This window comes from Anoplopoma fimbria, chromosome 23 (genome assembly GCF_027596085.1).
Source record: "Anoplopoma fimbria isolate UVic2021 breed Golden Eagle Sablefish chromosome 23, Afim_UVic_2022, whole genome shotgun sequence".
Classification (NCBI taxonomy): domain Eukaryota; kingdom Metazoa; phylum Chordata; class Actinopteri; order Perciformes; family Anoplopomatidae; genus Anoplopoma; species Anoplopoma fimbria.
Genome location: NC_072471.1, coordinates 8,564,939 through 8,590,050, shown reverse-complemented (window position 1 = coordinate 8,590,050; position 25,112 = coordinate 8,564,939). Strand labels below are relative to the sequence as shown.

The 25,112-nt window shown below is 39.8% G+C and overlaps 1 protein-coding gene across 1 annotated transcript in view; it reads right to left on the bottom strand.

The window, feature by feature from the left end:
* ppfia2 (PTPRF interacting protein alpha 2) overlaps positions 1 to 25,112 on the bottom strand; it is a 151,642-nt gene that overhangs the window by 32,531 nt on the left and 93,999 nt on the right. Inside the window, exons 3-6 of the mRNA XM_054624255.1 lie at positions 12,528 to 12,629; positions 9,189 to 9,353; positions 8,106 to 8,180; positions 2,045 to 2,155 (exon numbers count right to left, since the gene is read on the bottom strand). Coding sequence (XP_054480230.1) covers positions 2,045 to 2,155; positions 8,106 to 8,180; positions 9,189 to 9,353; positions 12,528 to 12,629 — 453 coding nt within the window. The remainder of the gene's footprint in view (positions 1 to 2,044; positions 2,156 to 8,105; positions 8,181 to 9,188; positions 9,354 to 12,527; positions 12,630 to 25,112) is intronic.

Below are 25,112 nucleotides of genomic sequence, written 5' to 3'. Positions count from 1 at the left end.
ATGTAATGACTTGTTCACGCAATATTATTTACAGTATATATACTCACAATTTTCTTTTTTTTTCTCTTTCATTGCAGCAAAGTTACTTGCTTTCCTACCTCAAATTAGTTTTATTCATCCTTCTATCCATGACTGGTTTTCATTTCTTGTTTTACAAAAGTAAAAGATAACCCAGGAGTAGAGTATATCAGTAAATCTGTTGTCTGTGGTTCATGGACAATGAAACTAAACCAGGACCGTTCCAGTGCTGGATGATTACTGAATAAAATATTTAAAAAAAGGTGAAGCTAAAGGCTGTCGGACTGCATTAACCGGTAATCAGGCAGCTCCAGGTCTACACTACAGTTTAGATCGTTCGATGGGTCAATATGCACTTCAAGAGCTGCTCTTTCTTCCCTCCTTTCTCCCTCCTCCCCTCTCACTGACCTCTCTCCACCTGTCACATTGATGACAACCAAAGGACACGTGAAAATCAACCGGAGAGGGATGTGCTGCCAGGTAGACGTGTGTTTTGTAGATCAGGGTTGTCATTCTTACCCCTTGATGGCAGCCGCTGCCAAGTCTGTCACTCTGCAGTGACACTAAAAAACCAGCCCTCACTCTCACCGTAATACATTTCAACACACAAATTAAAAACAAATCCACATCCATGCGTTCATTTTCATTATATTTTATCTTCACAAAACAGAGCAGACGATAGCTGTCTCCTCATTAGCCCCATCCCCTCTGCACAGCTCACCCTTCGTCTTTTTACTCCTTCCCTCCCCCCAAACTCCCCTTCCTCCAGCTCACCGGTCCAGTAATAGCATCCCCATTGATCTACCAAGGTATCCTGTAGGATGCAGATGCCACTGTCTGCATGCTAAAAGGAATTTTGTAAAAGTCTGCTTTGGGGATTTGGAGTCGGTTGTTTTTTGGTCGGTTTCGTAAAATGTGGAAGCAGTTACACCTCTTTGTCTTTAAATTAATAATCAGAGGGTGATTTGTATTCAGCTATGCATGTCCACGTGTGCTGCTGCATAATGGGAGAGGCTAAGGTCGCAGAAAGAGCTCTCATACTGACTGTGGGTCACCTTCAGAACACCAGCAGAGCTAAGTGTATTAATTCTTACAGACATCTTTAATAACGCTCTACTGACAATTAAAACACCAGCAGGAACTCAATGTGCAGTCAATTATTTGTGCAATAGCCCCACACTCTGAGGGCATTTGAAGATGATAAATGGCAGCCCAGAGCAATGCTAAAAGAAAAGTAAATATGTGCATGTTTAATATATAAAACTTAGCTGCATCCAGGTCCATAGTCACAATTGAGGAGATGTTGTCCTCTTTATTGTAAAATGTACCCACATAGATTATGTGGCTTGTCTATATTTTACTGTATTAATAATTAAAATCTTATTGAAAGACCTTAAGAATTTTCAACGTATTCCTATTTTAGGAGAACCACCATCTTTAAAGATACATAATCTAGTTTCAAACATCTTTACTTTGAAATTTTAACAATTCAATATGTTTAATTTAGTTTCTATTGCTTGATTTTTTGCAGTTTTGCTTAAGTGGCATTATAGGACCAACATTTTATTAGATTATGGTGCAGATAAATTAAGGAATATGCATGTTTTGTTCGTTTTTTATGTATTTTTTATTGTGTATTATTGTATATTATTATTATTATTATTATTATTATTTATCATTGATTATTATTATTTTTTTCAAAATCTATACTTTTGGGCTCAAATACATGGTTTTAGTATTTCTCTAGCAACATTTTTACAATATTCCTGGCAGTGTTTCTGTACGGTCGAAAATGCATTTAGACTTTCATGTAGTGAGATAAAATGTTGAGAAAACAGCGAAATCAGGAGCTTAAGGTTTTACTTTTATTAGCTCAGTAAAGTTTGGACCATGCCAGAATAAAGTGTACTATAGTTTTGTGCCCAATCGTTTGACCATCTCCGACATGTTGACATACAGCAATTGTTTGTTAGGTAAAGATGACAGCGTCCACTAAAAATTCCATTTAATTATCTAAGAGGCTCACCTTTCCATGGACCTTCTGTTGAGCTTCAGTGCCGTCCAGTATGTCCTCTCCTCCGTCTCCAGAAGCCACTTTTCTCTGAATGTGAGCATTTTGTTCCCTTAAGGCCACAATCTGCAGGACGGCAACAAGAACACAGATTAGAGACGATAATGTCAGAATACCTGCATTTACAAAGAAGTTATTTTGGAGGTTAAGAGAGCTGAGATTAAAAAAACCAAGATCAGACCAATACGTAATATTGCATTTTCTTCAATGTGGCTTTGCAGCACAAGACGAACATGTTGAAACCTCAAAGTTTGAACATGAAATTAGCACATCAGCATAAAGACATTTCTCTCTTATGCAACACTAGTAAATTACAGTTCGCCCCTCACCGTAGGAATTTATGGAACATGGCTTTATAACATGAAGCTGAAAGCACGTGAAAGCTAATAAAATCACTATAATTATCGTGTTCTGTGGACAGCGTGTCTAGCTTCACCACCTTAAGCAACTGTCCTGAAGTGATAATCCTGTCAGAGGAGGTGACCGACAACAACAATAATTAGGTTCCTCCTTGACAGACACCCTGTGATTATTTGCTCTCCTCACGATGAGAGAGAGAAAGCTAGACAGTGTACTGTACTTGGCTGCTGCTTGTTTCTCATAAACAACTTCAAGCTCCTGAGACTTTGTGGTGCCTTTTGTTCATCAAAAAAGGGATTAAGATACATTAAGTAATTTGTAGCAGGCAAACCACTGAACAAAAACTTCTTGTGTAACCTCTTACTTCAGTGCAGCTTTAAAAAACACTGCAGTTATCTTGTTAATCATACAGCTTTCGTGTGAGCCTCATAACCTTTGACCCTCTTGAAACCTTTCTCCCATTTTACCCGATGATCTGCTCCAATTCTCTATCTGGTGTCAAAGTCTCTCTTTCTTTTCCCTGTCATACACTATTTTGGTCAGCTTTTTAGTTATTTTTATTTTTCTGTTACATTAAATAAAGTATTTTGTAGCATTATTCCCTTATTAACCAAATTTGATCCAGGTTTTAACAAATTGAAAACAAGTTCAAGTTTTTCGCAATTCAAAGCTGGAGTGGCTAACTTTAAAAAAAAACAAAAAACCCTTATATCATATTTTCTCAAACTCTCACTATATCCTTGCAGCAGGTGCTTGACACAGATAATCAGCGGTCAAATCAAGTTCCTCCGCCTCCTTTTAGTGCTCCTAATTGCATTTGCAAGATTCCACAGCACCAAAGAAAACAACCAATCAGGGGCGAGGAGTCTCTAATGCGCCTGTCAATTACTGCTTGTGAAGCTTTTGACCTCTGATCAAAAACGGTCAAGTGAAACTGTCAAACTAGGCAGTGCTGTTCTAAAATGAATCAAGATTTCAGAAACATATATTAGTGTACTATTTAGATGTAAAATGAGAAAGCTTATGAGCCGCCATGTTGAAAACAGTCGAGCAGAAACCAAGCTTCTTCTTACGCCATGAATGTGGCTCTGGTCTTGATTCATATTTGATGAGCGCTGCCTGGTTTGACAGTTGGATCAGTGTTCACCAGCAGTGATTGACAGCTGCATTAGAGACTCCTCGGCTCTGATTGGTTGTGTTTCTTCAGGCGTGGTTGAATCTTGAAAATGCCATCAGGAGCATTAAAAAGAGGCAGAGTGACTGTATATTTTTCACTGATAATCTGTTTTATGCACTGCTGTCAGGATATAGTGACATTTTGAGCAATATACATGTTTATTTGCAGCTTTAAGCCATATTTTAATACTTTTGGCCATCCTTTTTTATTGATTATGATACGATTGTTTAGACAAAAGTAATTGCTGAGATTTGAGAACTCACGACATCACTACTAACAAAGTCAAAGTCACATCAAATTTGAACTAGGCCTTTCTGTAAAAACGTGATGGATGTTTTAAACAGACAGCAATAAATCCCACTGTTCAGCTTTGCAAGTGTAATATTATTACGATTATTTTACATTGCTATGGCCAAAACTACATTTATGACCCAAGTTAAACTGTAGAATTTCATCATATAAAACATACAGTAACAGAAACTAGTCCAGCGAACCCTGGTTTATTCCTGAACCCTTATTCTCTGCACCAGCCATGAAACTCCATGAAATTCCCCCAAAAAACAGCAACCAAATATGACAGTACATGTGCCGCGCTGTTAGCATGATGTGATTAAAGCTGCATCACGCTGGTTTGACTCTATGACTGTTCAGAAGCTTTGGAAATGCTTTAATCTCTCAATAACCCAGGACTCTCAAATCTGCATGTTATCTCATTTTTTGTTCTTTTTATAATCTATAGTGTTCATACAGTTGGCTTCAAAATGAGTTGACGAAACAGTCACGGGAAGGTCATCTTTGTCCAGGACAAATAAATCTGGATGAGGGAAGTGAGAGACAATTGAATTTTCCCAGATATTCGCTGTGCATGAAACAGTGAAGGAAGCCTTCGGCACAATCAATGACACAAGTGCCGATAAAACAAACAATGCTCTCAAGTGACTTTGACATGATTTGGTTTACACTCAAAACCTAATTTGTCCTCAGCAACATCAAAGTGAGAGTCATGATGTCAGGGATTTGTTAAAAGTGCGGACAGAGGGCAGTGAAAGATGATTCCCTGCCCCAGAAACTTCACTGGCAACAGCTCGGCTTGTTCTTCGCTGTTGCACACCGACTGCAGAGCGTCTCTTCATTATTTTTAACGAGAGCATAATTATGCCTCCGTATGTTTCTGTACCATTATTCTGAGATTGCCTGTAATTTATCCAGCTCAGGGATCAAACACTAACACCGCCCTCCTGGACAGAGAGACACAACAAAATGACGAACGGAGTGCAGCAAATGCATCTCCAGCTAAGAAATTACCAAAAATAAGAGGAGAAATAAAATGAAACATGGCGCCTATTATTTTCTTTTTGATGATTATCTACCTCTCATCAAAGGCAGACATCTGACGGAGGGACAAGAAGTGCACGGCATCGTGATTTCCTTATCTCTCTTTAGCACTTCAGTGTTAGGTGGAGAGGACGGTCTGAGGTAATGTGACGAAGGACAGGGGGGGGGTCTTAAGAGTATAAAATATTGATTTAGTCAAAGTGAGAGCCGGGGTCATGCACAGTTCGGGTGCAATGCGCTTGAATTACAATCAATCACATATGCATGTCACAAACACAAGTCTGGAAAGAAAAAAACAAAAACTGTGAAATCATTTTATGAGTTTAAATGTGGCTGAGAGACTTTGGGACTTTTTTCGCAAAGAATATGAGAGCTGCCACGCGGGATCAAAACAGGCAGAATAAAAAAAGGAACAAGTTTCCTCTGACAAAGTCTTCCAAAGAGATCTAACCTCAACCTGACTGTTCCCAAGGCAGACCTCCTTTATGTTATTAAGCTATGTTCTATTATTGAGTCGTAAAAGTCTTGTTTTCCTCAAAGAAGTGAAACAATTTATTTGATTTAGTCTCAAGGGTCTTACATGAACATTTCCAGTAAATAGTTTTGTTTATTTCGCAAGAATGATTTCTGGCTCTGCTGTTTTGTCTGGTGCTCTTCTCACTTGTTTGAATTGGCTCTGAAACAGGTGATGTCACAAACTTCTGGGCACCAATCAGGATGTAGCGGTATTTTAATACAATTTTATGACAGTTAAAGGGGTTGTTTGCTCATGTTGACAGGACACTGTCAATCAAACTGCTTAGCTAATCACCTACCACGATTTTTGCTTATTTCATTATGAAAATGTATGTTTTAAAGTAATATTTAATATAGGATATCGGACTCAATAATACTTAAAAAATACTTGACATGAAGTTTGTGTTTAAAAAAGGTAAAGGCATGAGGAATGGGCCTTGTCTATATTATATTCTCTAATTAGGACGGACTACGTATTCAAATAAGCTGTTGAACCAGCTTAAAAAAAATGTGTCTCAGTGTTGATTAATGTCTAATTTCCATTATAAATAAACATAAAACAACAGTTTATCCTCAGATAAATTCAAACAGAGTCTGTCCCATAACAGCTAATCACAATCACCAGCAGTAATCAGCGTGCGACCACTTAAACACCTGTGATTGCATGAGGTCAAATGCCGCTGATTTCATCTGGCACGGCCATGTTGTCCAAACCCCCCCCGGCGGGATGACGGGACTCATACCAGACCTCCATCACAAATCAATTACCGGTTCGCTGGCTGGCGGCTCCGCCCGCCTCCCTCGAGCCTTTTGAAGCGAGGACATTTTTATTCTGCAAAGCAGCTCTAACTGCCTCTTCCAACCGCCTCAAGGTCCAATCACTCAGCTGTCCGCCGCGCTGACAGGTGTACCATTTACGAGGCAGAGGTACTGTAACCTTGGCTGTGCGATGTGAGAAAAATTCTTCAAAGTGGCTGACAAGAGTTTACAGTTTTGAAAAAGCTTACTTCATCCCAAAGCTGTAAAAGAAAAAATAAGAGACAGCCTTCTGTCACATATTTTTGATAAAACAGCATTTAATATTGGATTCCGACAACAAACAGCTCGTCCAAACACACAGTTTATCAAACCTTACTCCCTCATGTTTGACTCCTTCACCCTCTCGTCTCCTCACCTTGTCAGATGCTTTGACCAACTGCACTCTCATTAACATTAACACACACACACACACACACACACACACACACACACACACACACACACACACACACACACACACACACACACACACACACCTCCCCACACACACACACACACACACACACACACACACAACTGCCTCTGCTTCCCACCTGTCGTCTCTATTTCGCTCTCTTTTGGATTTCCACCCACTCCACCTTCCCAACCTTTTCTCCCTTCTGCTCTTCACTCCCCTCTCCCTTCATCTTCTCCCCTCCTCACCCACTTTTTTATTCTGGGCCTGGGTGTCAGACTGGCATGTCTGACAGGCTGTGAAGTGCCAGCCTGAGGGTTTTTACTCAGCCGGAACACATCCATCAGCAATGCGAGAGCTGCTCTGGTTCTTCGGCAGGTCTGAGCCAGGAGGTCGAGAAGGAGTAGGGCCACCGTTGCAAAAATGGCCACGCTTCTGTTGGCGCTATGCCTCAGCCACTCATGTGCACAGGAATATTTTGTGTTATTCCCTGTACAGACGAGGACTGGCGAGTGAAGCCTGCAGAGGTGGTTGTTTTATGAGCTAATACATAATTCAGTACACATCACAGTATGGATCAGATTTACATCCCAAGAAACAAGTAGCACATAAATCTGGACATTTGTTCTGTGAGTGGGGGATTGAATTCAAGGTTTTATGTACAATGTGCTACAGTTTCTAGTTTTTCTGACTTTTTATATTGTTGTTTTTTATGTTTTTCTTCATCAGGCTTGCTTTGAACTTCTATGTATAAACATATATTTTCCTGGTATTGTCTTTTACATTTTTTTACGATTTCTCTTATGTACATCGTTGGGTTCAGCTTTTTTAGATTTTTGTTTGGAGGTAACACACTTTAAATTACTTTAAGTACTTTTAAACCTGCGTTGCTTTTGTTTATCAGTAAATATGAGCTGTACATTTCATTTGCATCAAGTTCACGTGCATTTAAGTACATGTTACCTGATTTTTACAATAAAACTGCTGACTATGTACATCTGCATATGTTAGATATGTTTTCATATTTCAGTACATCTGTTAAACTACATTGTGACTCTAAAATTGAACTGCAAATTCTCTATAATAAATCTGTGAACATCCTGGAACGATATCTGTTTCTGCATTCTAAATAGTTTGTATTGCCAGTATTCGCAGTAGTTTTGTTTCTGTATTTACTTTGAGTACTTTTACTTGCACTAATAATTGTGCTTCTTACTATTTCTCCAAATTACTCACAAAAAAATAGTCTATTGACATTTAAATACTTATTTTATTATGAAAAGAACCTGGTAGAAGACCTCAATTCATGTTCGTTATCCACCGCGATTTAGGATACAACACAACACAACACAAAGAAAAGTCAAATTAACAACAACATTCATTATCGTAAACATAATAGCTGTGGCAGCTCTTACCTCCTGATTGGCTGCTGTGAGCTCCTCTTCCAAGGCGGAAACCCTCTCAAGTGACACCCGTAGTCTCTCTCTTACCTGAAACAAAAAGCAAAATCCTGAGCCTGTTGATCTCCTCACCAATAACTCGCACTGAGCTGGACTGAGAGCCAAAGGTCTGACAGATTGTTGCACTCCTTTTATTTGCAGTCAAAAGCAATCAGGGGTTAACACAGCAGAAGAGATGCCCCACTTGTACAGCAGAACAATCTGTCCTCTTTTCCTCCCTTAGCCTCACAAAAACCCTTTGCTCTGGCTTCAAAGCGGTGTTTTCATGCTTTTATTGCTGTTAAGGGATCAGTTGCTGGGAGGAGATTCCCCTCCTATGATACTCTCTTCCTCTGAGAAACTCAGAGCGTACTTGTCTTCTTCTAGGACTGTAATGGAGCTTTCCCCGTGTGGTGACCGGTCGCTTCTGCCGCCCAATAGGATGCCAGATCTCAGAGGGAGGTTGATCCTGGATCAGAAGTTAGCCAGGGTCCGAGTCCGGACTCGTCATACAACAGCATGTTGTATGACACGCTTTATAGATGACGGCTTTTAGAGGAGAGGATGAATGGATTACAGGGCCGGTGGTGATATCACACAGGGGTCAAAGGTCATAAATCAGCAGGCTGTGAGGAGGCAGGAGAAAACGCTAGTTGGGACTAAAACCAACAAATTATTCCAGGAAAAACACAGATGATACAGCAGAAGCAAAATATGTCACCGTCTCAACGATTCTACACATATTTGGAAAATATGACAACTTTAAAATTGGACATTTGATGAAATGGTTGCCAATTAGGTTGGACTGCAAGAACACGTCACATTCATGAACATGAATCACACAATATGAGCTGTTGATCTACTCCTTCATTATGAGAGGAGACAAACATGGAAATCTGCTAATAAGAGACAAAAATCATATTTCATGTGTATACTTGATACTTAATTATAGTTTTTGTAGCAAGATACAGCTGACACACTGATTCCTTATACCACTGTGTGCGCGTGCTGCTTAGGTAGACATTCTGATATTATAATGCCGCTCTAAAGGAGACTCACCTTCTCATCTAGAGCTTTATGGTGTTCGAACAAGGACTTGAGCGCTTTGAGGACCTCGACTTCACTGGAGACTCCCGACGGAGACTGAGCCTGCCGCTTGACCACGGTCATGCGAAGGGACCGCTCGTGTCTGGACACCAGGCACTCCAGATGCTCCAGTAGTAGCTGGAGAGACACAGGGGAAAAATCACCATCATCATCAGCATCATCATCATTATCATTGGAAAATTCCCCTTGCAGCAGCATAATTAAGGCAAAAGCTGGTAAAATGTGGGAATAATGTGAAAGAATCCAAATGAGAAAAGGTTTGCGGCTTTCTCTCCCCGTCAATTTACTTTAGCATTTTTTGCAAACACTGGAAGAACAAACATTGCATTAATGTATTCTTCATCACACTCGCTCCAAGACGTTAAAGACATATAAACAACCTAACGAGACTAGCATTTAAATTATAAAGATAATACAAAAGTAAGTCGGAAGAAAAATGAAAGTGGTTCCAGAGTTGAGTTTTAAAATCTGTTGATACTTTTATTGTAAACATAATCTTTCCCATTGTTAGAATTATCAACATCATCCAAATTGTTATAAATAGTTAATTATATTTATTTAAGTTATTAGAGTCTAAGCCCAAGATAATCATTTTAACGGATGTGCATTCATTTGCAATAATATGTTTTATTTTCAAGATAATTTGCTGTATATGTAGTTGCTTTTCAGAGTAGAGGTATGGAAGATGCAAGTAACTGCAATCCCTCCAGCAGAGCCCAAAATGGATTATGCTAATCTAGGCTGCTAGGTAGCATGTCAAGTCAACTGCCAGCAGACTTGCTTCACAAGGACAGACAGGATGAGATGCAGAGCTGGGGGGCTGACTTCAGGAAAACTACACAACAACAACAACAACAACAACTGGGAGTAAACAACCAGGATGTGAACTGGTAGAGAGAACACCAGTTTGTCTGCAGAGATAAAACATTATTCATTACTGTTTGAGATCAGCGTACAGGATCATCTTCTTTAATTTCCCGTTGTGAATCATCTGTGCCAGATCATGGAGGCACTGTAGCAGTTTTTTGGTGCAGATGCAGATCTCAACACTTCATTGCCTCTCGGAAATTGTCCAAAGACATAATATTACATCCGAGATAAAGATCAATGACCTCCCTGTTCTTTCCTAGAAAAAAACTCACTGGCTTCATCCCCGACTTAACTTTGCTTCAGTCGTCTCAACATCTCTTGTTGAGGGCTGCCAAACATGCTGCAGCTGGATTAAATCACTGGTAATATGATAATATAGCATGTGGTTAACCACTTGGTATCACTGGTGAATGAAAAAAGGGCCTGCATTTTCTTACTTATATGCATTAAACAGTGAGCATGATATTATTTAAATATTCAAGAGAACTGGGAACAATTTAATATAAGAATACAATGCATGCAGTATAAAGGGATGAAGGTAAGAGAGTCTAATGGGAGTTTGAATGACAACTAAAATATATCAATCCAATATATTTTCTTATATATTCATCTTGGTTTATGAGAATGATAGAAGAAGTAAAAAAAAAAAAAAGGAACAAGTGCAGGTCTTTGTTACCTTTGTTTAACAATCAATTTAATCTAGTTATCGCTTAAAAGAGCCAGGCTAGCTGTTTCCCCCCATTTCCAGTCTTTGTGCTAAGCTAAGCTAACTAGCTGCTAGTTGTAGCTGTATAGTTACGATACAGATATAAGAGTGGTGCAGGTCTTCTTATGCAACTCTTTGCACAACGCAAAGAAGTCTATTTCCACAAAAAAAGTTGCACTATTCCTTTAAGCCTGCATCCAGTATTCCTTTATTTATAGTTCCAAATCAAGTAAAAAAAAAAAAATGCCCTCCCTAATCCAAATCTAATCGATAACATGTATTCAGAGCATTAAGCTTCTGGTTTGTATCTGTTGCTATGGGAAACATCATCAACTTTAAGAGCAAAAGGGACACAATTGGCGATATTTTGTCTCCTCTTTGTTCTCATTGTTTCAAGAAAAACTGATTAGTCTCATTTGCAGACAAATGTTTAACACAAAACATTTTAGCAGACGGTAGTGGATCTCTGCAGGGGTTGACACATGCCCGGTGCAGACATATACTGTAGTTGTCTCCTGTCTGTCTGATAAACTGCCCCTAAGAGTCTCCTCAGCAGCCATCATGTCTACATACGGACTCCTGCACACTCAACAAAACGTCCGCTGTTGAATCAATCAGGGAGTGAGTGTAGTTCCGGCTGAGGTTGAGCCACAGTGACCTCCTGCTTCTCCGTCTCATCACGGCTGTGCATGACTCCGGCATTTGAATTTACATGCGTGTCATTCATTTGTGATGCTTATCTAAAAACAACAAATAGCGTCAACATGTCTCTCTGCTGTCATCACATGTGTTGTCAGCCTCTCAGTCCACTCACTGCCCGTACATGCCTTCAAAGATTTAATTATGAACTGTCAAAAAGCCTGCCAGCGACTAAACCAAGCTTGATTTAAAAATGCTTGGTAATTGCCTTGGGGGAGATTCAAGGTGATAATAAAGTGAGAGGGAGAAAATGACTTTTGTCTGTCCCCGTCTCTTGTGCCTCACCTCCCTCCTTCCTGTTTGTCTCGGCTGCTTGATGTGCTAAAAATCTTCTGCCTCCACCCAGAGACAGATAGTGCAAGACTGAAAAAATCCACACTTAATCAGCAGTGGGGATGGAAAACAGAGTCGTATCTGTCAACAGCAGAGTGTGCTTACTGCTTTAAAAAATGAAATGTTTTTTTATTGAAGCTACAGGCCTTCCGCTCCAAAGAATCAAACTGATCCACTAATGTCTGTAGTTGTTTGTTTTTTCCTCCCCTTCCAAACACTTTGACCTGGACACTGCAGGGCACCGGTGCCATTTGGACCTAGTTTATACTATTGAGCAGCCATCCATGTGAAGTAAGTGCAAAAATGTTCAGGCGAAAATGTGGTGGAGCTAATGAGGTATGTCTGGGCGTTGGAAACAGACAGTGCACATGGTCGCTTCAGTGCTTCTGCAGCCTTCAAGCCGCACACACACACATGAGATAGCTTAGGCTTTCTCGGGACGCTGTCTATCGCAGCGTGCACAGCAGGCTTAAAGTTTGGGAAAATTGAAAATTCAAGTGGGTGAATATGGAGGAAACAAGCATCATTATAAAGTTAATTTCTGGTTGAAATTGACTGAAGCATTGCCTTTTTTGGCCACTAAATGCTTCAGAGAATTGTCATAGTACATCAGTGGCAGATTAAACAACTTGGTGGCCTTAGTAAATGTTTTAAAAGATGGTGTGTGTCGATGCGGCCCTCACCCTGGTGTTGTTCCTCTCGGCTTTGAGCTCGGAGATCTCCTCCTCCTTCTCCAGCAGCTGCTCCCTGCAGGCGTTCAGCTCCTTGGTCAGCGCCGCGAACTCCTGAGCAACACAAGAGAGACAGAGAGGGCACGGTTCAGCATCACGGTCAGCTTCACAAATAAAAACGTCCTGCAACAGCCCGTCACAGTGTGAGGTACAGTGATGCAATGCAACATGAAGCAGCAGGGATTTGTATGATGGTAGCTGGCTGTAAGAAGTGGGTGATGAATATATATAGAAGAAAATCCAATATATACTGTTGATGCAAGGTTTGTCATGTTTTATCACTATGCTGTTTAAGAGAATAAACAAACTGTTAAGAATAAAATCAAATCTTATCAAGTTATTGATGTAACTTGCATTCCACTTCCAAGCAATATGTAACAAGTTCTTAATACTCCAGACCAGGCAAAACTTTTAAGGGTAATACCTACATCCTATTTTATTGTTCAAATTACAATGGTAATAGTGGCTATTGGCTAATCATTTTAATACAGTACATAAAAAGAATTGTAACCAATATATACAATGAGCAGGACATTTTACAGTTAATATATAAATAAACAGCTTTTATTCAAAGGCTGGCTTTTATTCCTATACCAATATATATTAATATCAGCAATAAGCTTATTCCATCCAGTATATTGAAGCAGCTAATTCCCTGGGTAGTTAATACTCCATATTCCCCTGTACCCAAACATAAATAAAATCACAAAGCTGCTGGAATAGACAAGAACTTTTCAGGAAAGCACTTTAATATGTAATCAAGGGATGCAACAGTTGAACATGTTGAGATTAATTTATAATTTAGATCAATAAGAAGCTCGACCACAATGTCATCTCTTCTATTAAAGCCTTAAAACTCTCAAACTGAAATACAGTCAGATTTGAAATCAAAAGTAATCTATTCACATTAAACTGCAACAAAGTGTTACGGTTCTATACTGAAAGACAGGCATGTATTCACATGTATTCACATCCAAAGCATATCAAATATACTATTCCTTTTTCTTATGTGTAAAGATGCTATCTTTGACCTCATTTATCTAATGAAGGTATTACATACAGCCATGCCGTTACCTAACAAAGGTTCAATCAACTGTACAATAGGAGGGAAATGATTGAATTCTAAAGTGTAACAAGCTGTGGCATGAAGCGGATGGTCTCTGGTCAGCGTTGCAGGCACAACAGCGGTGTAGTGGATTTACATCTACAGCCCTGAGCGACAGGAGGACTGAGAGGACGGTGCTCTGTCTTAACAGTGAAATAGTACTACAAACTGATCACAGCACTGCAGACGACAGCTGAGATGACAGACTGTGGGGCTGCTGTGTGTGATGGAGTTGCATCAGGACGGCAGATTGAACTGTTAGCAAAACACATCTTTTTCACAGGCAGGAATGATAAATAATCTGACATGTTGAGCTAAACTTCTATGGGAAGATTAGACTGAATACCTCAAGATTGGGAATATTAGGGGGAGGTCATTCATGAAATGTGGCACTACAACTACTACTGTTGCTACTGTAGTAGATGTAAAGATGATGTGGAAAATAATTATCATAAAAATAACGATACAGAAGAGGAATAAGAAGAAATAAGAGAAAAGAAATTGGGGTAAATAATCAAAAGAGGGAGAAGAAGGTGAAGGAGAGGGAAGAGAAAAAGAAGGACGAAGAGGAGGTGGGGGAGATACAGGGGGAGAAGTAAGAAAGGGGGAGGAGAGAAAGGAGAAAAAGGAGAAATAGTAAGAAGAGAAAAAGGTGGTAGGAGAGGAAGAGACGGGAAAGACAAGGATGAGAAGAAGGAAGGCCTGAAGAAGAAGAAGAAAAAACAAAAAAAAGAAAATAGCAGAAGTAGGAGGGGAGAGACAGGATGAAAAAGAGGAAGAGTCTTAGAAGAAAAGGAGGGAAAGAAAATAGAAAAGGAGGAAGAAGAGAAGATAAAGAAAATGAAGGAGGAGGGGGGATGAGACAAAAATGAGAGGAAGAAAAAAGAAGAGGCGGAGAACATGAAGAATATGAAGGAGGAGAAGAAGGATGAGAAAGAGAGAGAGATGAAAAAGAGGAGAAGAAAGACGAGGAGATGAGATGAAGAAAAAGAAGTAGAGAAAAAAGAAGGAGGGAGTCAAGAGGAAAAATGAGAGGAAGAAGAGGAGGATGAGATGACGAAAAATACTGGCAGCTTTTAGAACAGCTCATCTCCATTTAGGAGGTTTTTGCACTTAAAGTCAAATCAACACTTAGTATGCTGGAGCTTGGAGGTCACAAAGGGAACACACTCAAGAGTCAACACTCTTTTAATGGATTTTAAAAACGCAAACAAGCAGACAAATGCAAACTTTTATTAAACGCGAGCACTAAATCTGAAATAGAGCAGCCTGTCGTGACAGTTCCTCGGCCTCCTCTGCCAGACCACCAGCTCTTTGCTCTCACTCCAGTTTTCTGCAGATGGAAACGGACAGAAAGACTAAACACGTCCTCGGCTAAATTTGCACACCAATTACTGCCCGATCACCCTGCTGCTCCACCACAACAGTCCGCCGGAGAGCTGTTGCTTTCCTGAACACTGTTTTGATTCTCAAACTCGCTGAGGGATTCTGAGCCGTTTGCCTGTGACAAATAAAAACTCCTGTAAACAACCATCAGAGGAGGAGAGACAGCCCGTCGCTCAGGAAGACTTCAAGCCGTCCCCACCCCCCCGTCATCGGAGTCTAAATTAAGCGCCGAGCAGACACACGTCTCTGGAACGGGAGTCACATCAGGCAGGTAGGAAGGGATCAAACAGAGACACAGCTGTCTCAATGTGACTCCTGAGTGACGGCGCAGCTTGCGTTGTGTTTTAATTTGGAACCAGTTGATATGTGACACAATAACCAGCATGCTCTGTGTATGATCTCACAATCAAAAAGGGGAAAATGTGTGAATTTATTTGAGATTGCAGTATGCAGAGGATTGCATTAGCCTGCTTCTCAATGGCAATGGTTTCAAAGTGTATTTATTGTCCTTAATCCTAAACAGAAAAATACTCAAGGACTAAAACATTGATTGACTAAAGATTAAATCTAATCTATTTTAATAATAACTGTTGAGAAATTTGTGAAGGAAAAAAAAAAGTATAGAATTGTTCTGGCTTTTCTGATGTTCAGATGTGTTGCTTTTGTTATTTTGTAGTAATTTTATATTAAATATTTTGGGGGTTTTTGGACTGATAATCGGACAAAACAATCGATTTAAAGACTTCGCCGTTGGTTCTGGGAACTTTTAATTTTTCAGTATTTTCTGTTATTTTATAGACCAAACACTTAATCAATTAATTGAAAATATACATGCCAAACAAGTCCATAATGAAAAATAAATGACTGACCGGTAGTTGGAGCCATATTATTATGACTTTACTTATGTAGCACTTTGAACAAAATTAAAACGTGCTTGACATAAAATAAAAATACAGTCATATATTCTCAAAAGCTATCAGAGAATACAATTATAGGTCTGTCTATCTGAGGACATATTGTCATTCTGAATCTGTAAACCACCTGCCCTTCAGGAGACGAAGACAATAACCTACAAACTCCAGCGGGAGCGACCATATTGTTTCTCATCGCTACAGTAATGCAACAAATCCTTATAGACCTTATAGAGCAACAAATCCTCTGCGCAAAGACAACACGGAAATCCCTGAATAACTGCAGACTCACTCTGTATTATGAGTGAAGGCTTCGAAAAAATGTCAAGTGGATTTACTTCTGTAATCAAAGGTGATCATAACACGCAGCGTAGGCGGAGGAATATGGCCTCTCTTTCCTCATGGGATGAACGGTGTGAAATCCGTCGTGCTCGCCTCGGATCTTTACTGGACCTGAACTCTGCTGGGACATCCAATTAATCTGCAATGATCGGGATCAGATGCTTTGGGATCTCTCGGCATCTTTAAATCTTTTCCAAGTGGATTGCCGCCGGCTGCAGGAAGGTGTGAAAGCAGTTTCACAAATGTGGAGGCCCAGAGTGCTCGCTGTGGCTGTTAATGTTTCTGGACGCATATTTTCAGATCATATCTAAATCGTTCCCATCTGTGCTCTCGTGATCATGATTAAATTATCTCATAATGAATTAACATTGTGTAGTGCTCATGCCGGTTTATTAGATACACATGTACAATCTCATTCAATCCAATTCAACAGCCCCACTGTCTGTTTTCATGTCTGTAACATTTAGTCAAATTGTTATATCATGCCACCACACAGGCAAAACTAGGTTTGTAAACAGTGAGGCCAATAAAAACTGTGAACTGTGTAACTGGTCCACTAAAATCAAGAAGCCAAAGGTTAAACTGTCGGGACAAATGTGTGTATTATACGCAAAGGTCCGCTGAGTTAACGACTGGATCATCTGCAGAGGAAGATCAAGTCAACTGTTACCATAGCAACAGGAGATAAGGAGAAAAAAAAATGTTGGCGTGGTAACCAAGTCATCTCTATAGAGGGTTGACCTAAAACGGACCGACAGAACAGAAGAAGGAAAGAGATAACATTATTGTTATTACCCACCAGTCCGTTTTATGATTGTTTATTCTTTTAGACCTAAGAAAGGAATGTCTGTATGTCTTTCTTTTTGTGTGTACTTGTGTCTTTTACATCTAGGGTTTTGTATTGCAGTGTTGAATGTGTTGCAATTTGGCCAGAGGTCGGCGCGATACAAATGAGCTTTACCATTTGAACTGCAAGCCTCATAAACAAAATTATAAAAAAAACAAAAGAAAAACTATTCATATAAGCCACGCCCATTTGCATCTAAATTGATCATTTTGAACAATGTCCGAATCAGATTTTTGTGCTACTCATCCTATACATTTTGAGCAATTGTTTCAAAACGAGGTAAAGACCATCTCCAGTCCCAGCCGGAGAAAGTTCCTTTCTGAAGTTACAGACAGTTTTGTTATAGCTAGCCCACAATAGTTAGCTCAAATGCTGCAGAGAGGGCTTATATTACAAACAATTGAATTTCTCCTGAATGCTTTTGGTATCAATTTTAATTTTTGAAAATGTTTACATATGATGTCTGAGTAATCGTATCGTAATCGTATGTTTGTCTGCCTTACGCATATTTAGAGAGCCATTCATCAAATAGACTTTACACTTATTGCATATTGCTTTATTTATATTGTGTATCTCCATATTCATATATTTTCTTTGCTAAATATTGAGTATACTTTAGTTCTTTGGCCCCTAAAATAAATCTAATTCCCCACAGTGATCATAACACATCCAGTCAAATTATCTCGGAAATAATCTGAAAATGAAGCTCTTGTCTCATTATAGAACACAATACGTCTTTGCCTCGCTGCATTTTCCAAACTTGGTTTTTGCAGTAGGTCAGGCACAAAAAAAAAGAGCTTGGAGCTCATAAATCTTCCTCCCAGAGGAGTGTAGCTAATCACAGTCACCTCCTCTTAAGAAAAAAGCCCCTTCTGCAAATTGCATCATTTGCTTTAATGCTTGCGAGACTCAGCAATCCCCTGTTACAGCGCTCCGACAGTGTTGGTGAGCTTCAGCTTCCTTAGCAACAGTCTACAGTAAACTCTCTCTCTCCTCTTCTTCAAACCAGCCATCTCAGAGCAATCCTTCCTCTTAGGGCGGAGTTAAAAAAAAAAGGTTATGACCCCAGGGGTAAGGACATGTTTTTATACATAAAAGGCCACACTTAATATCTGCTCTAAATTAGAAGAATTATCTTTCCATCGCACACAGTGAAGTTGTAACAGATGCAAGATGTACGAGCATAAAGAAAGTGAATGTTTGTGTTAGTGAAACTGGGAGTGTCAGCTCATTTTGTAACTGTCGCCCTCACACTAAACTTAGCCTGCTGACATCCACTTTAATTAACTTGTCCATGTTCTGTCAGCTACTCAATGTATCAAGCCAAATGTGGTTCAAACACATACAAAAAAAAAAGACTTGTCCTATATATACTGTACTAAACTGCATTCTCAATTATGTTTACAAGGAAACTCATTTCCTCAGTGATTACGGTGGCAGTTTCAAACACGTTGTCAACTTTGGGAATTGCAAGAGAACTACTTGGTAAGGTTAAGTTATATAAAAAAAAAAAAAAAAAAAGGCTTGTTTGTTTCATACGTAACGATAAACATTTAATGTTAAAATAAGAAAAATGTTTACTAATGGAAAATTAACAACGGTCTCCTTGGTGAAAGTCCTGTGTTTGTCTGTCCACAGATTATGATAAGAATCATATTTTTGATAGTACAAAATCAAATGTAACCCGCTAGAAACTATTTATACCTTTAAATGTTATTGACAATGCAGTTTCATTGTATGGAAACATAATTTTTAGAAGCTTAGGGTGAACTAAACACACCCCGGATTGGAAGAAGTGTACGGATTTTGAAAATAATCAAAGGGCATGCTCAGACAGGCAGCAAGAACAGACAGCAAAAAGTTACTTGCTGATGAATATCAATAGCTTTTTGAAAGTTTTAAATCATAGGACAAAGAGTAGGCAATAGCTGAGTTTCTAGCCAAGCATTTCTACATTAACTAGTTTGGCTGTTACTAAAATACTCTCACTCTCATATTTGCTTTCTATTTGAGGAAAAGATTATTTCTTGGTGAATTTGTTGAATTCAAACCCTTTCTTACATTAAAGTCAACAAATCACACTTGATATGCTTGTGTTTCCTGTTATGTTCTATCATCACACAATCAACAGTATCAAAAATAAAAAGGCAATATAAGGTGTAACTAACGCTTAATCAGAGCTGCTTACAGTGTATCTCAGCCACACTGAATTATTCACAACATTGAAAATGCGGCAAAAGTGAGTTTGTTTCCATTCAATGATATTTATTTCTGCTCTATCTTTCAAGGAAAAACACAAACCGGTGAATTGTTATTCCCATGACGCTGCCAGCGGGCACTGCTCTCATAAATAACCTGAAAATGGGATGGTCGGGCGGGCGAAGATAGAGAGAGGCGAGAGGCTGAATGCACTGTGGTGAAAATACGACTCATTGAGCGTGAAGAGTGGAAAAATCCTAGTGTATAAATAAAAAGGTAAGGATGCACATGCTGGGAATTGCGTGCAAGAGCATCAGTTGGACTTTCGCCTCTGTTTTGGTTCGAGCCGAGGTAGCGGGTGAAGTACAGTATGCACACACACACACACACACACACACACACACACACACACACACACACACACACACACACACACACACACACACACACACACACACACACACACACACACACACACACACACTTCCCTCAGGTGAAGTTTGGAGAGCTGTGCTGACATTCCTCGACAAAAGAAGAGCTGCTGTTTATGATAATGAGGATATTCTGATTGCATAGTTGACTGTTAAATGAGAAAAGAGAAGCATCTACATAGCATCAGCTACAGTATGTTGGGGCATGAATGAACACTTTCTTATAAAATGTTATCCAAGGTCGTTTCATCAGTGGCCAGTTTTGATGAAGTGTTAAAGCTTTATTTTATGGTCCATTCAAGCAGCTGGGGAGCATAGAAATTCCACTTGGACGGACTGAGGTTTCGCTCCGAGGCTCTATCTAGCACTATTTCACCCATGACCTGCTGGACCATTACCCTCACCCCACCTCCCCCTCTTTTCCCCACATCTCATTATCTGGGCAAACTGCCTCGCACTGCAGTATGTCAGGTACGGTGTGTGTGTGTGTGTGTGTGTGTGTGTGTGTGTGTGTGTGTGTGTGTGTGTGTGTGTGTGTGTGTGTGTGTGTGTGTGTGTGTGTGTGTGTGTGTGTGTGTGTGTGGGAGCTTGGGATCTGCCTAGAAGGTAAGCTCTAAATGAGATGATGGACAAGGCTTCCACCCTGAGTGGTCCCACTGTCGGCAAAAATTACAGCTTTAAAAAATAAAAAAATAAAAAATTTCGGGGTTGAGTTACTGCAGGAGAGTCACACTTCCAGACTAAAAAACAAAACCCTGGCAAGTGTGCATCACTCTCAGGAGAGACGGAGAAGTGGTGGTGTGATTGACGGCCTGCTGATTCATCAGGTGAAACGCAGAAAATAGTTTGGAAGAAAAAAAAAAGATATGGTGTGATAACGCTACCAGGCAAAACTCAGGAATCTTTCTAAAGAAATGGATGACGAGCATCATCTGACTCAAAACAGCAGATTCTCTAAAGCTTTAAAATGAAGAGAAATGAGACTGAAAACAAGCCGGTAACAGTTCAGAGTGTAACCTTTCGTAACTTCTCGAGGAATAAATTAGACAAATTCTGACAATTTTCATGGCAAGAAGCTTTGAAAGAACAATAAAAGAGCTCTTTGTAAATGCACCGTGACTCTAATTTAGAGTACAGAAGAAAAAAAACCCACTCACTTTCCAAAACAGAAGCCTTATTGTGATATTTGTTTTTTTCCAATTACTACCTCTGAGTTTCAGAAAGCTCCACTATGCTGTAGCATTTTAATATTTGATAAAGTGTGTTATATTTACAGTGTGAGACCAAAGGGAGGACAGGACAGAGGGTAGTTATAAATAAAAGACGAGATGAGCCTCCTGCTATTTATACGAACGCTGCATTCCTCACAGTTAACAAATGTCCACACATGCAAGAGAGTAATGATAATAAGTAATAATAAGTGATAATATCACTGTTATCACGTCTGAGGATTCAAATTGGATAAATGCGAACCTGCAGGTTGTTAAAATGTGGGTTTGGGGAAGAGAAATAGTGGCTGTGAAAGACCTTTGACTCAACCAACCGATATTAACTCAATGTTTGAAATGTTTTTAAAGTTATATATCAAGTCCCATGCAGTATCACTCTTAGACCAAAGGGTTCCAAAAGGGCTAAGATTCCACCAAAAGCATTTTTATGGAAGAAAAGGTTTTTCAAGGACTTTTAAATGTATTGGTGTTAAAAGTTCCTCACAGCCACAGTTATTGTGAACCATGATTGTTCTGAGTTCCGCTGAATTACATCAGCCACCGTCCTTGAGGAACCCTTAAGTAGAACCAGGGGTGGGTTCTAGATGAAACCCTTGGAATATAAAAAGGTTCTCTGTTGAGCACCCACGGTGGGTTCTAGATGAAACCCTTGGAATATGAAAGGGTTCTTGGTAGAACATCCTGGTTAGGTTCTAGATGAAACCCTTGAAGTATGAAAGGGTTCTTGGTAGAACATCCTGGTTAGGTTCTAGATGAAACCCTTGAAGTATGAAAGGGTTCTTGGTAGAACATCCTGGTTAGGTTCTAGATGAAACCCTTGAAGTATGAAAGGGTTCTTGGTAGAACATCCTGGTTAGGTTCTAGATGAAAATCTTCGACTATAAAAGTGTTCTTGATAAAACACACTGGCTGGGTTCTAGATAAAACCCTTTGAATAAAAAAAGTGTTCTACGTAGAACATCCTGGATGGGTTGTTGATATCACCCTTGGAAGGTAGAAAGGTCTGGGTGGAACCTTTACAGATGGATGTTGGGTTCTATGTAGAAATCTCTGAAAGGTTTATGAAAGGATTATACCAGGGGGAAAAAGGGTTCTAATACAAGGACAAGCGAAGAACCCTATATGGTTCTAGCAGTAGTATTCAAGGAGTGGGTGGTATTAAGATGTGATTAAAAAGGTGAAAGGTTTGCTAATAGAGTCGCTTCTGGCTGTTTTAAAGGTTCTTACAGACCGACACTTCTGAAGCTGTTGCTTACAGAGAGAACGTACCTCCATTAAATCAGTAACACAACCACAGCAGCAGTCCATTCAGGACCGGTGCCAGCAGGATTCTTTGCATACATCTTGCTGATAAAGTAGAATCGGTCACAGAGACTCTAGATCGGACATCGAGGAGCCAGAGGGACCTTGAGGACCGCCGCACACAAGCTTCAGCTCAGCCAGCACTCTCATATCCTCAGCTTTAAATATTCATTATCCGTGCTGAGCGAGCGTCTCTTCTTCTTCTTCATGGTGAGCTGAAGGTGGGCGACAAGTGTTACAACAGCAGCCAGCGTGCTTCTATCAAAGAAGCCTCTTCAGGAACCATGTTGTTGCCTTTCATCTGTGTATCTGTCAAAGTAATAGCAAGGACACCCGCCGACTCCACTCACAATCCAACTATTGCTATTATCTCTGTGAGATACATGAATATTCCAGTGTTTGTGGGCTCACTCGTCCCTTTTGATTCCCTGAAGAGGACGAGGCAGGTTGTGAAGCCATCACAACTTCTAAGAGCTGCTCAAACCAAAGAGCATACAGGAGGATGATTCGATGTAGATACAGAGAAGCTGTAGGGTATTTATTGTAAAAACATCAAACGAGAATGTATTTCCATTGATTTCCAACACAGAAAGACAATCAACTTGATAAAACAACGTTAATGGCACTTTCCATTTATGCATAATGAAGCAAGTAGGAAAATTAATCATTCACAATTAACCATGAACTGAAAACGAACCAGCCATGAATAAAAAGGAAAACCAGTGAACTTTGTCGGTTGAATAATGCATCGATTTTAAACAGCTTGATTGCCTGTGATTCATTTAGAAATTGGACAGGCAAACTTTTTTTGAACAAATGTGCTTAAAGAGACAAAAGAGCCCGTTGTTGGAGAGGACAATGAGCGGTTGTCCTGAATGCACTTTGCACGACCCTGTTGTGATGTTATTTCAGGGCAACTGGGGGGACTGGTCACTGCACTGATGCCTTGAATGGGAGCAGAGGAAAACAACAGCAGAATAAAAAAAACAGCTACTTGTAGATGGGAGATGATTATTTCAGGGAAAGCTAAGCAGACATGAACAGCAGAAAAAAAGAATGGGGAATGAAAGGTCATTGAGGGTGTTGAGAGTAGGAGGGGTGTGATTTACAATAACCTTTGGCTGGCGTGGTAAGAGGGCTCGTCTCTGTGCTGTAAAGGCCCCTTGAGGCCAAGTCATAAATCTGAGTGTGGAAATTACAGCCTGACAATTTACTGCCCTTCAAGCGCCTAATAACTAATTTGGATCCCTTTGAACTCCCTGAACGAGGTCCTGCCACACCACCACAGCCTCTCATCACAACATCAGCAATTGAGAATGAATTGAGATGAATTCCTTCTGGTTGGATCATAAGTACAAAAGATCAGCGATTGCATTAGAAAAGATCAGGTTCTTTGGTGAGAAGTCAAAGGTTTGGGTCAATGTGAGATGAATTCAGCAACTGTGGGGCAATGTTTTCTTTCCAGTCATAAAACCAGTATTTTTTAAGTATCATGGCCAAAAAATAAACCTATAGTGTTGATAAAAACTATTGCATTTGTAAATGTTTTAAATGGGAACTCAACGTACCCAATTTATGTCTGGGATGACTGTTGTCTGGTGTGTTTTGGACAGTGAACAAGTGCCGTCTTCAGAGAGGAGCTCCTCTTACACATTAGAGATCTCCATGGGCTTGTGTGTGCAAGTCTGTAGATTTCTATTGGAGGAGGGCAAGAGCTTCAACTCAAGATGGATTACTTGGCTTTCATTGGGAAAATGAGAGTTAGGCTATGAAAGGATACATACCATAGACATCCCCACTACAAAACATGTGCTCTCGATGTGACTCCCTCAGCGCCAACATATGGCTTCCTGACATAAATTGATGCCACCGCAACGCATGGATATACTATGCCCATATTAAAAAGGTCAGGAAGGGGGGGGGGGAGCGTTTTATTACTTCTCTCTGTTTTCCACTTGTAATGTTCTGTCACGCTCTTCTCATTTGGTCCCTGTAATGCTGAGCATCCAGGCATCGACGAAGCTGCACATCGCTGTGAAACACCCAAACAAGCATGGCCGGAAATGTCAGGCCATCCATCATCTATTACCCACGGAGAGCACCACGCTCCATAGGGGACAAATAGTTCATATTTTTCTTTTTTCAGGGACGCAACAGCAGCAGGCCGGCTCTCGGTTAATTTGCTGTGACTGTGGTTTGTCTGGTACAGCAGGAGGAGATGATTCCCATGGATGATGACCCCGTGTCCTCTTATTCTAGTTTAGCTGGTAAATAGGATTATTGTCTTGTCTAGGGCTGCAACTCACTGCTAATTTAATTAACAATTAACCCTTTGAACCTTATGCTATTTTTTATTCAGTTTTCCATGCCTTTATTTACAGGTCTGTATTTAAAAAAACGTTTTCAACATACAGTACAGTATAGCAAACATATGGATATGAATGGATAGAGGAGACTGCCAGTGTACCAGGAAAATAAGAACCGTCTTTGCACTCTCTTAGATCTTAGATCAATGGATAAAACCAATATTTGCAAAAAAAGAATATATATATTTTGTCACTTTTCGCACTTGCATTTCGGAATAATAGGAATACCTGTTTAGCACTACATTCCCCACCAATATTTTGGTGATATAAACAGGACGTTTCATTAGTTTATTCCTCCAATTTCATACTACATACTAATTCTATCAGGTTTCTGTATGCTGAGTGAAGGTTCTGACCTCGACTAAAACTAATTCTGAGTTAACTATACACAAATAATCAATCTGTAAAACTTTTCTCTA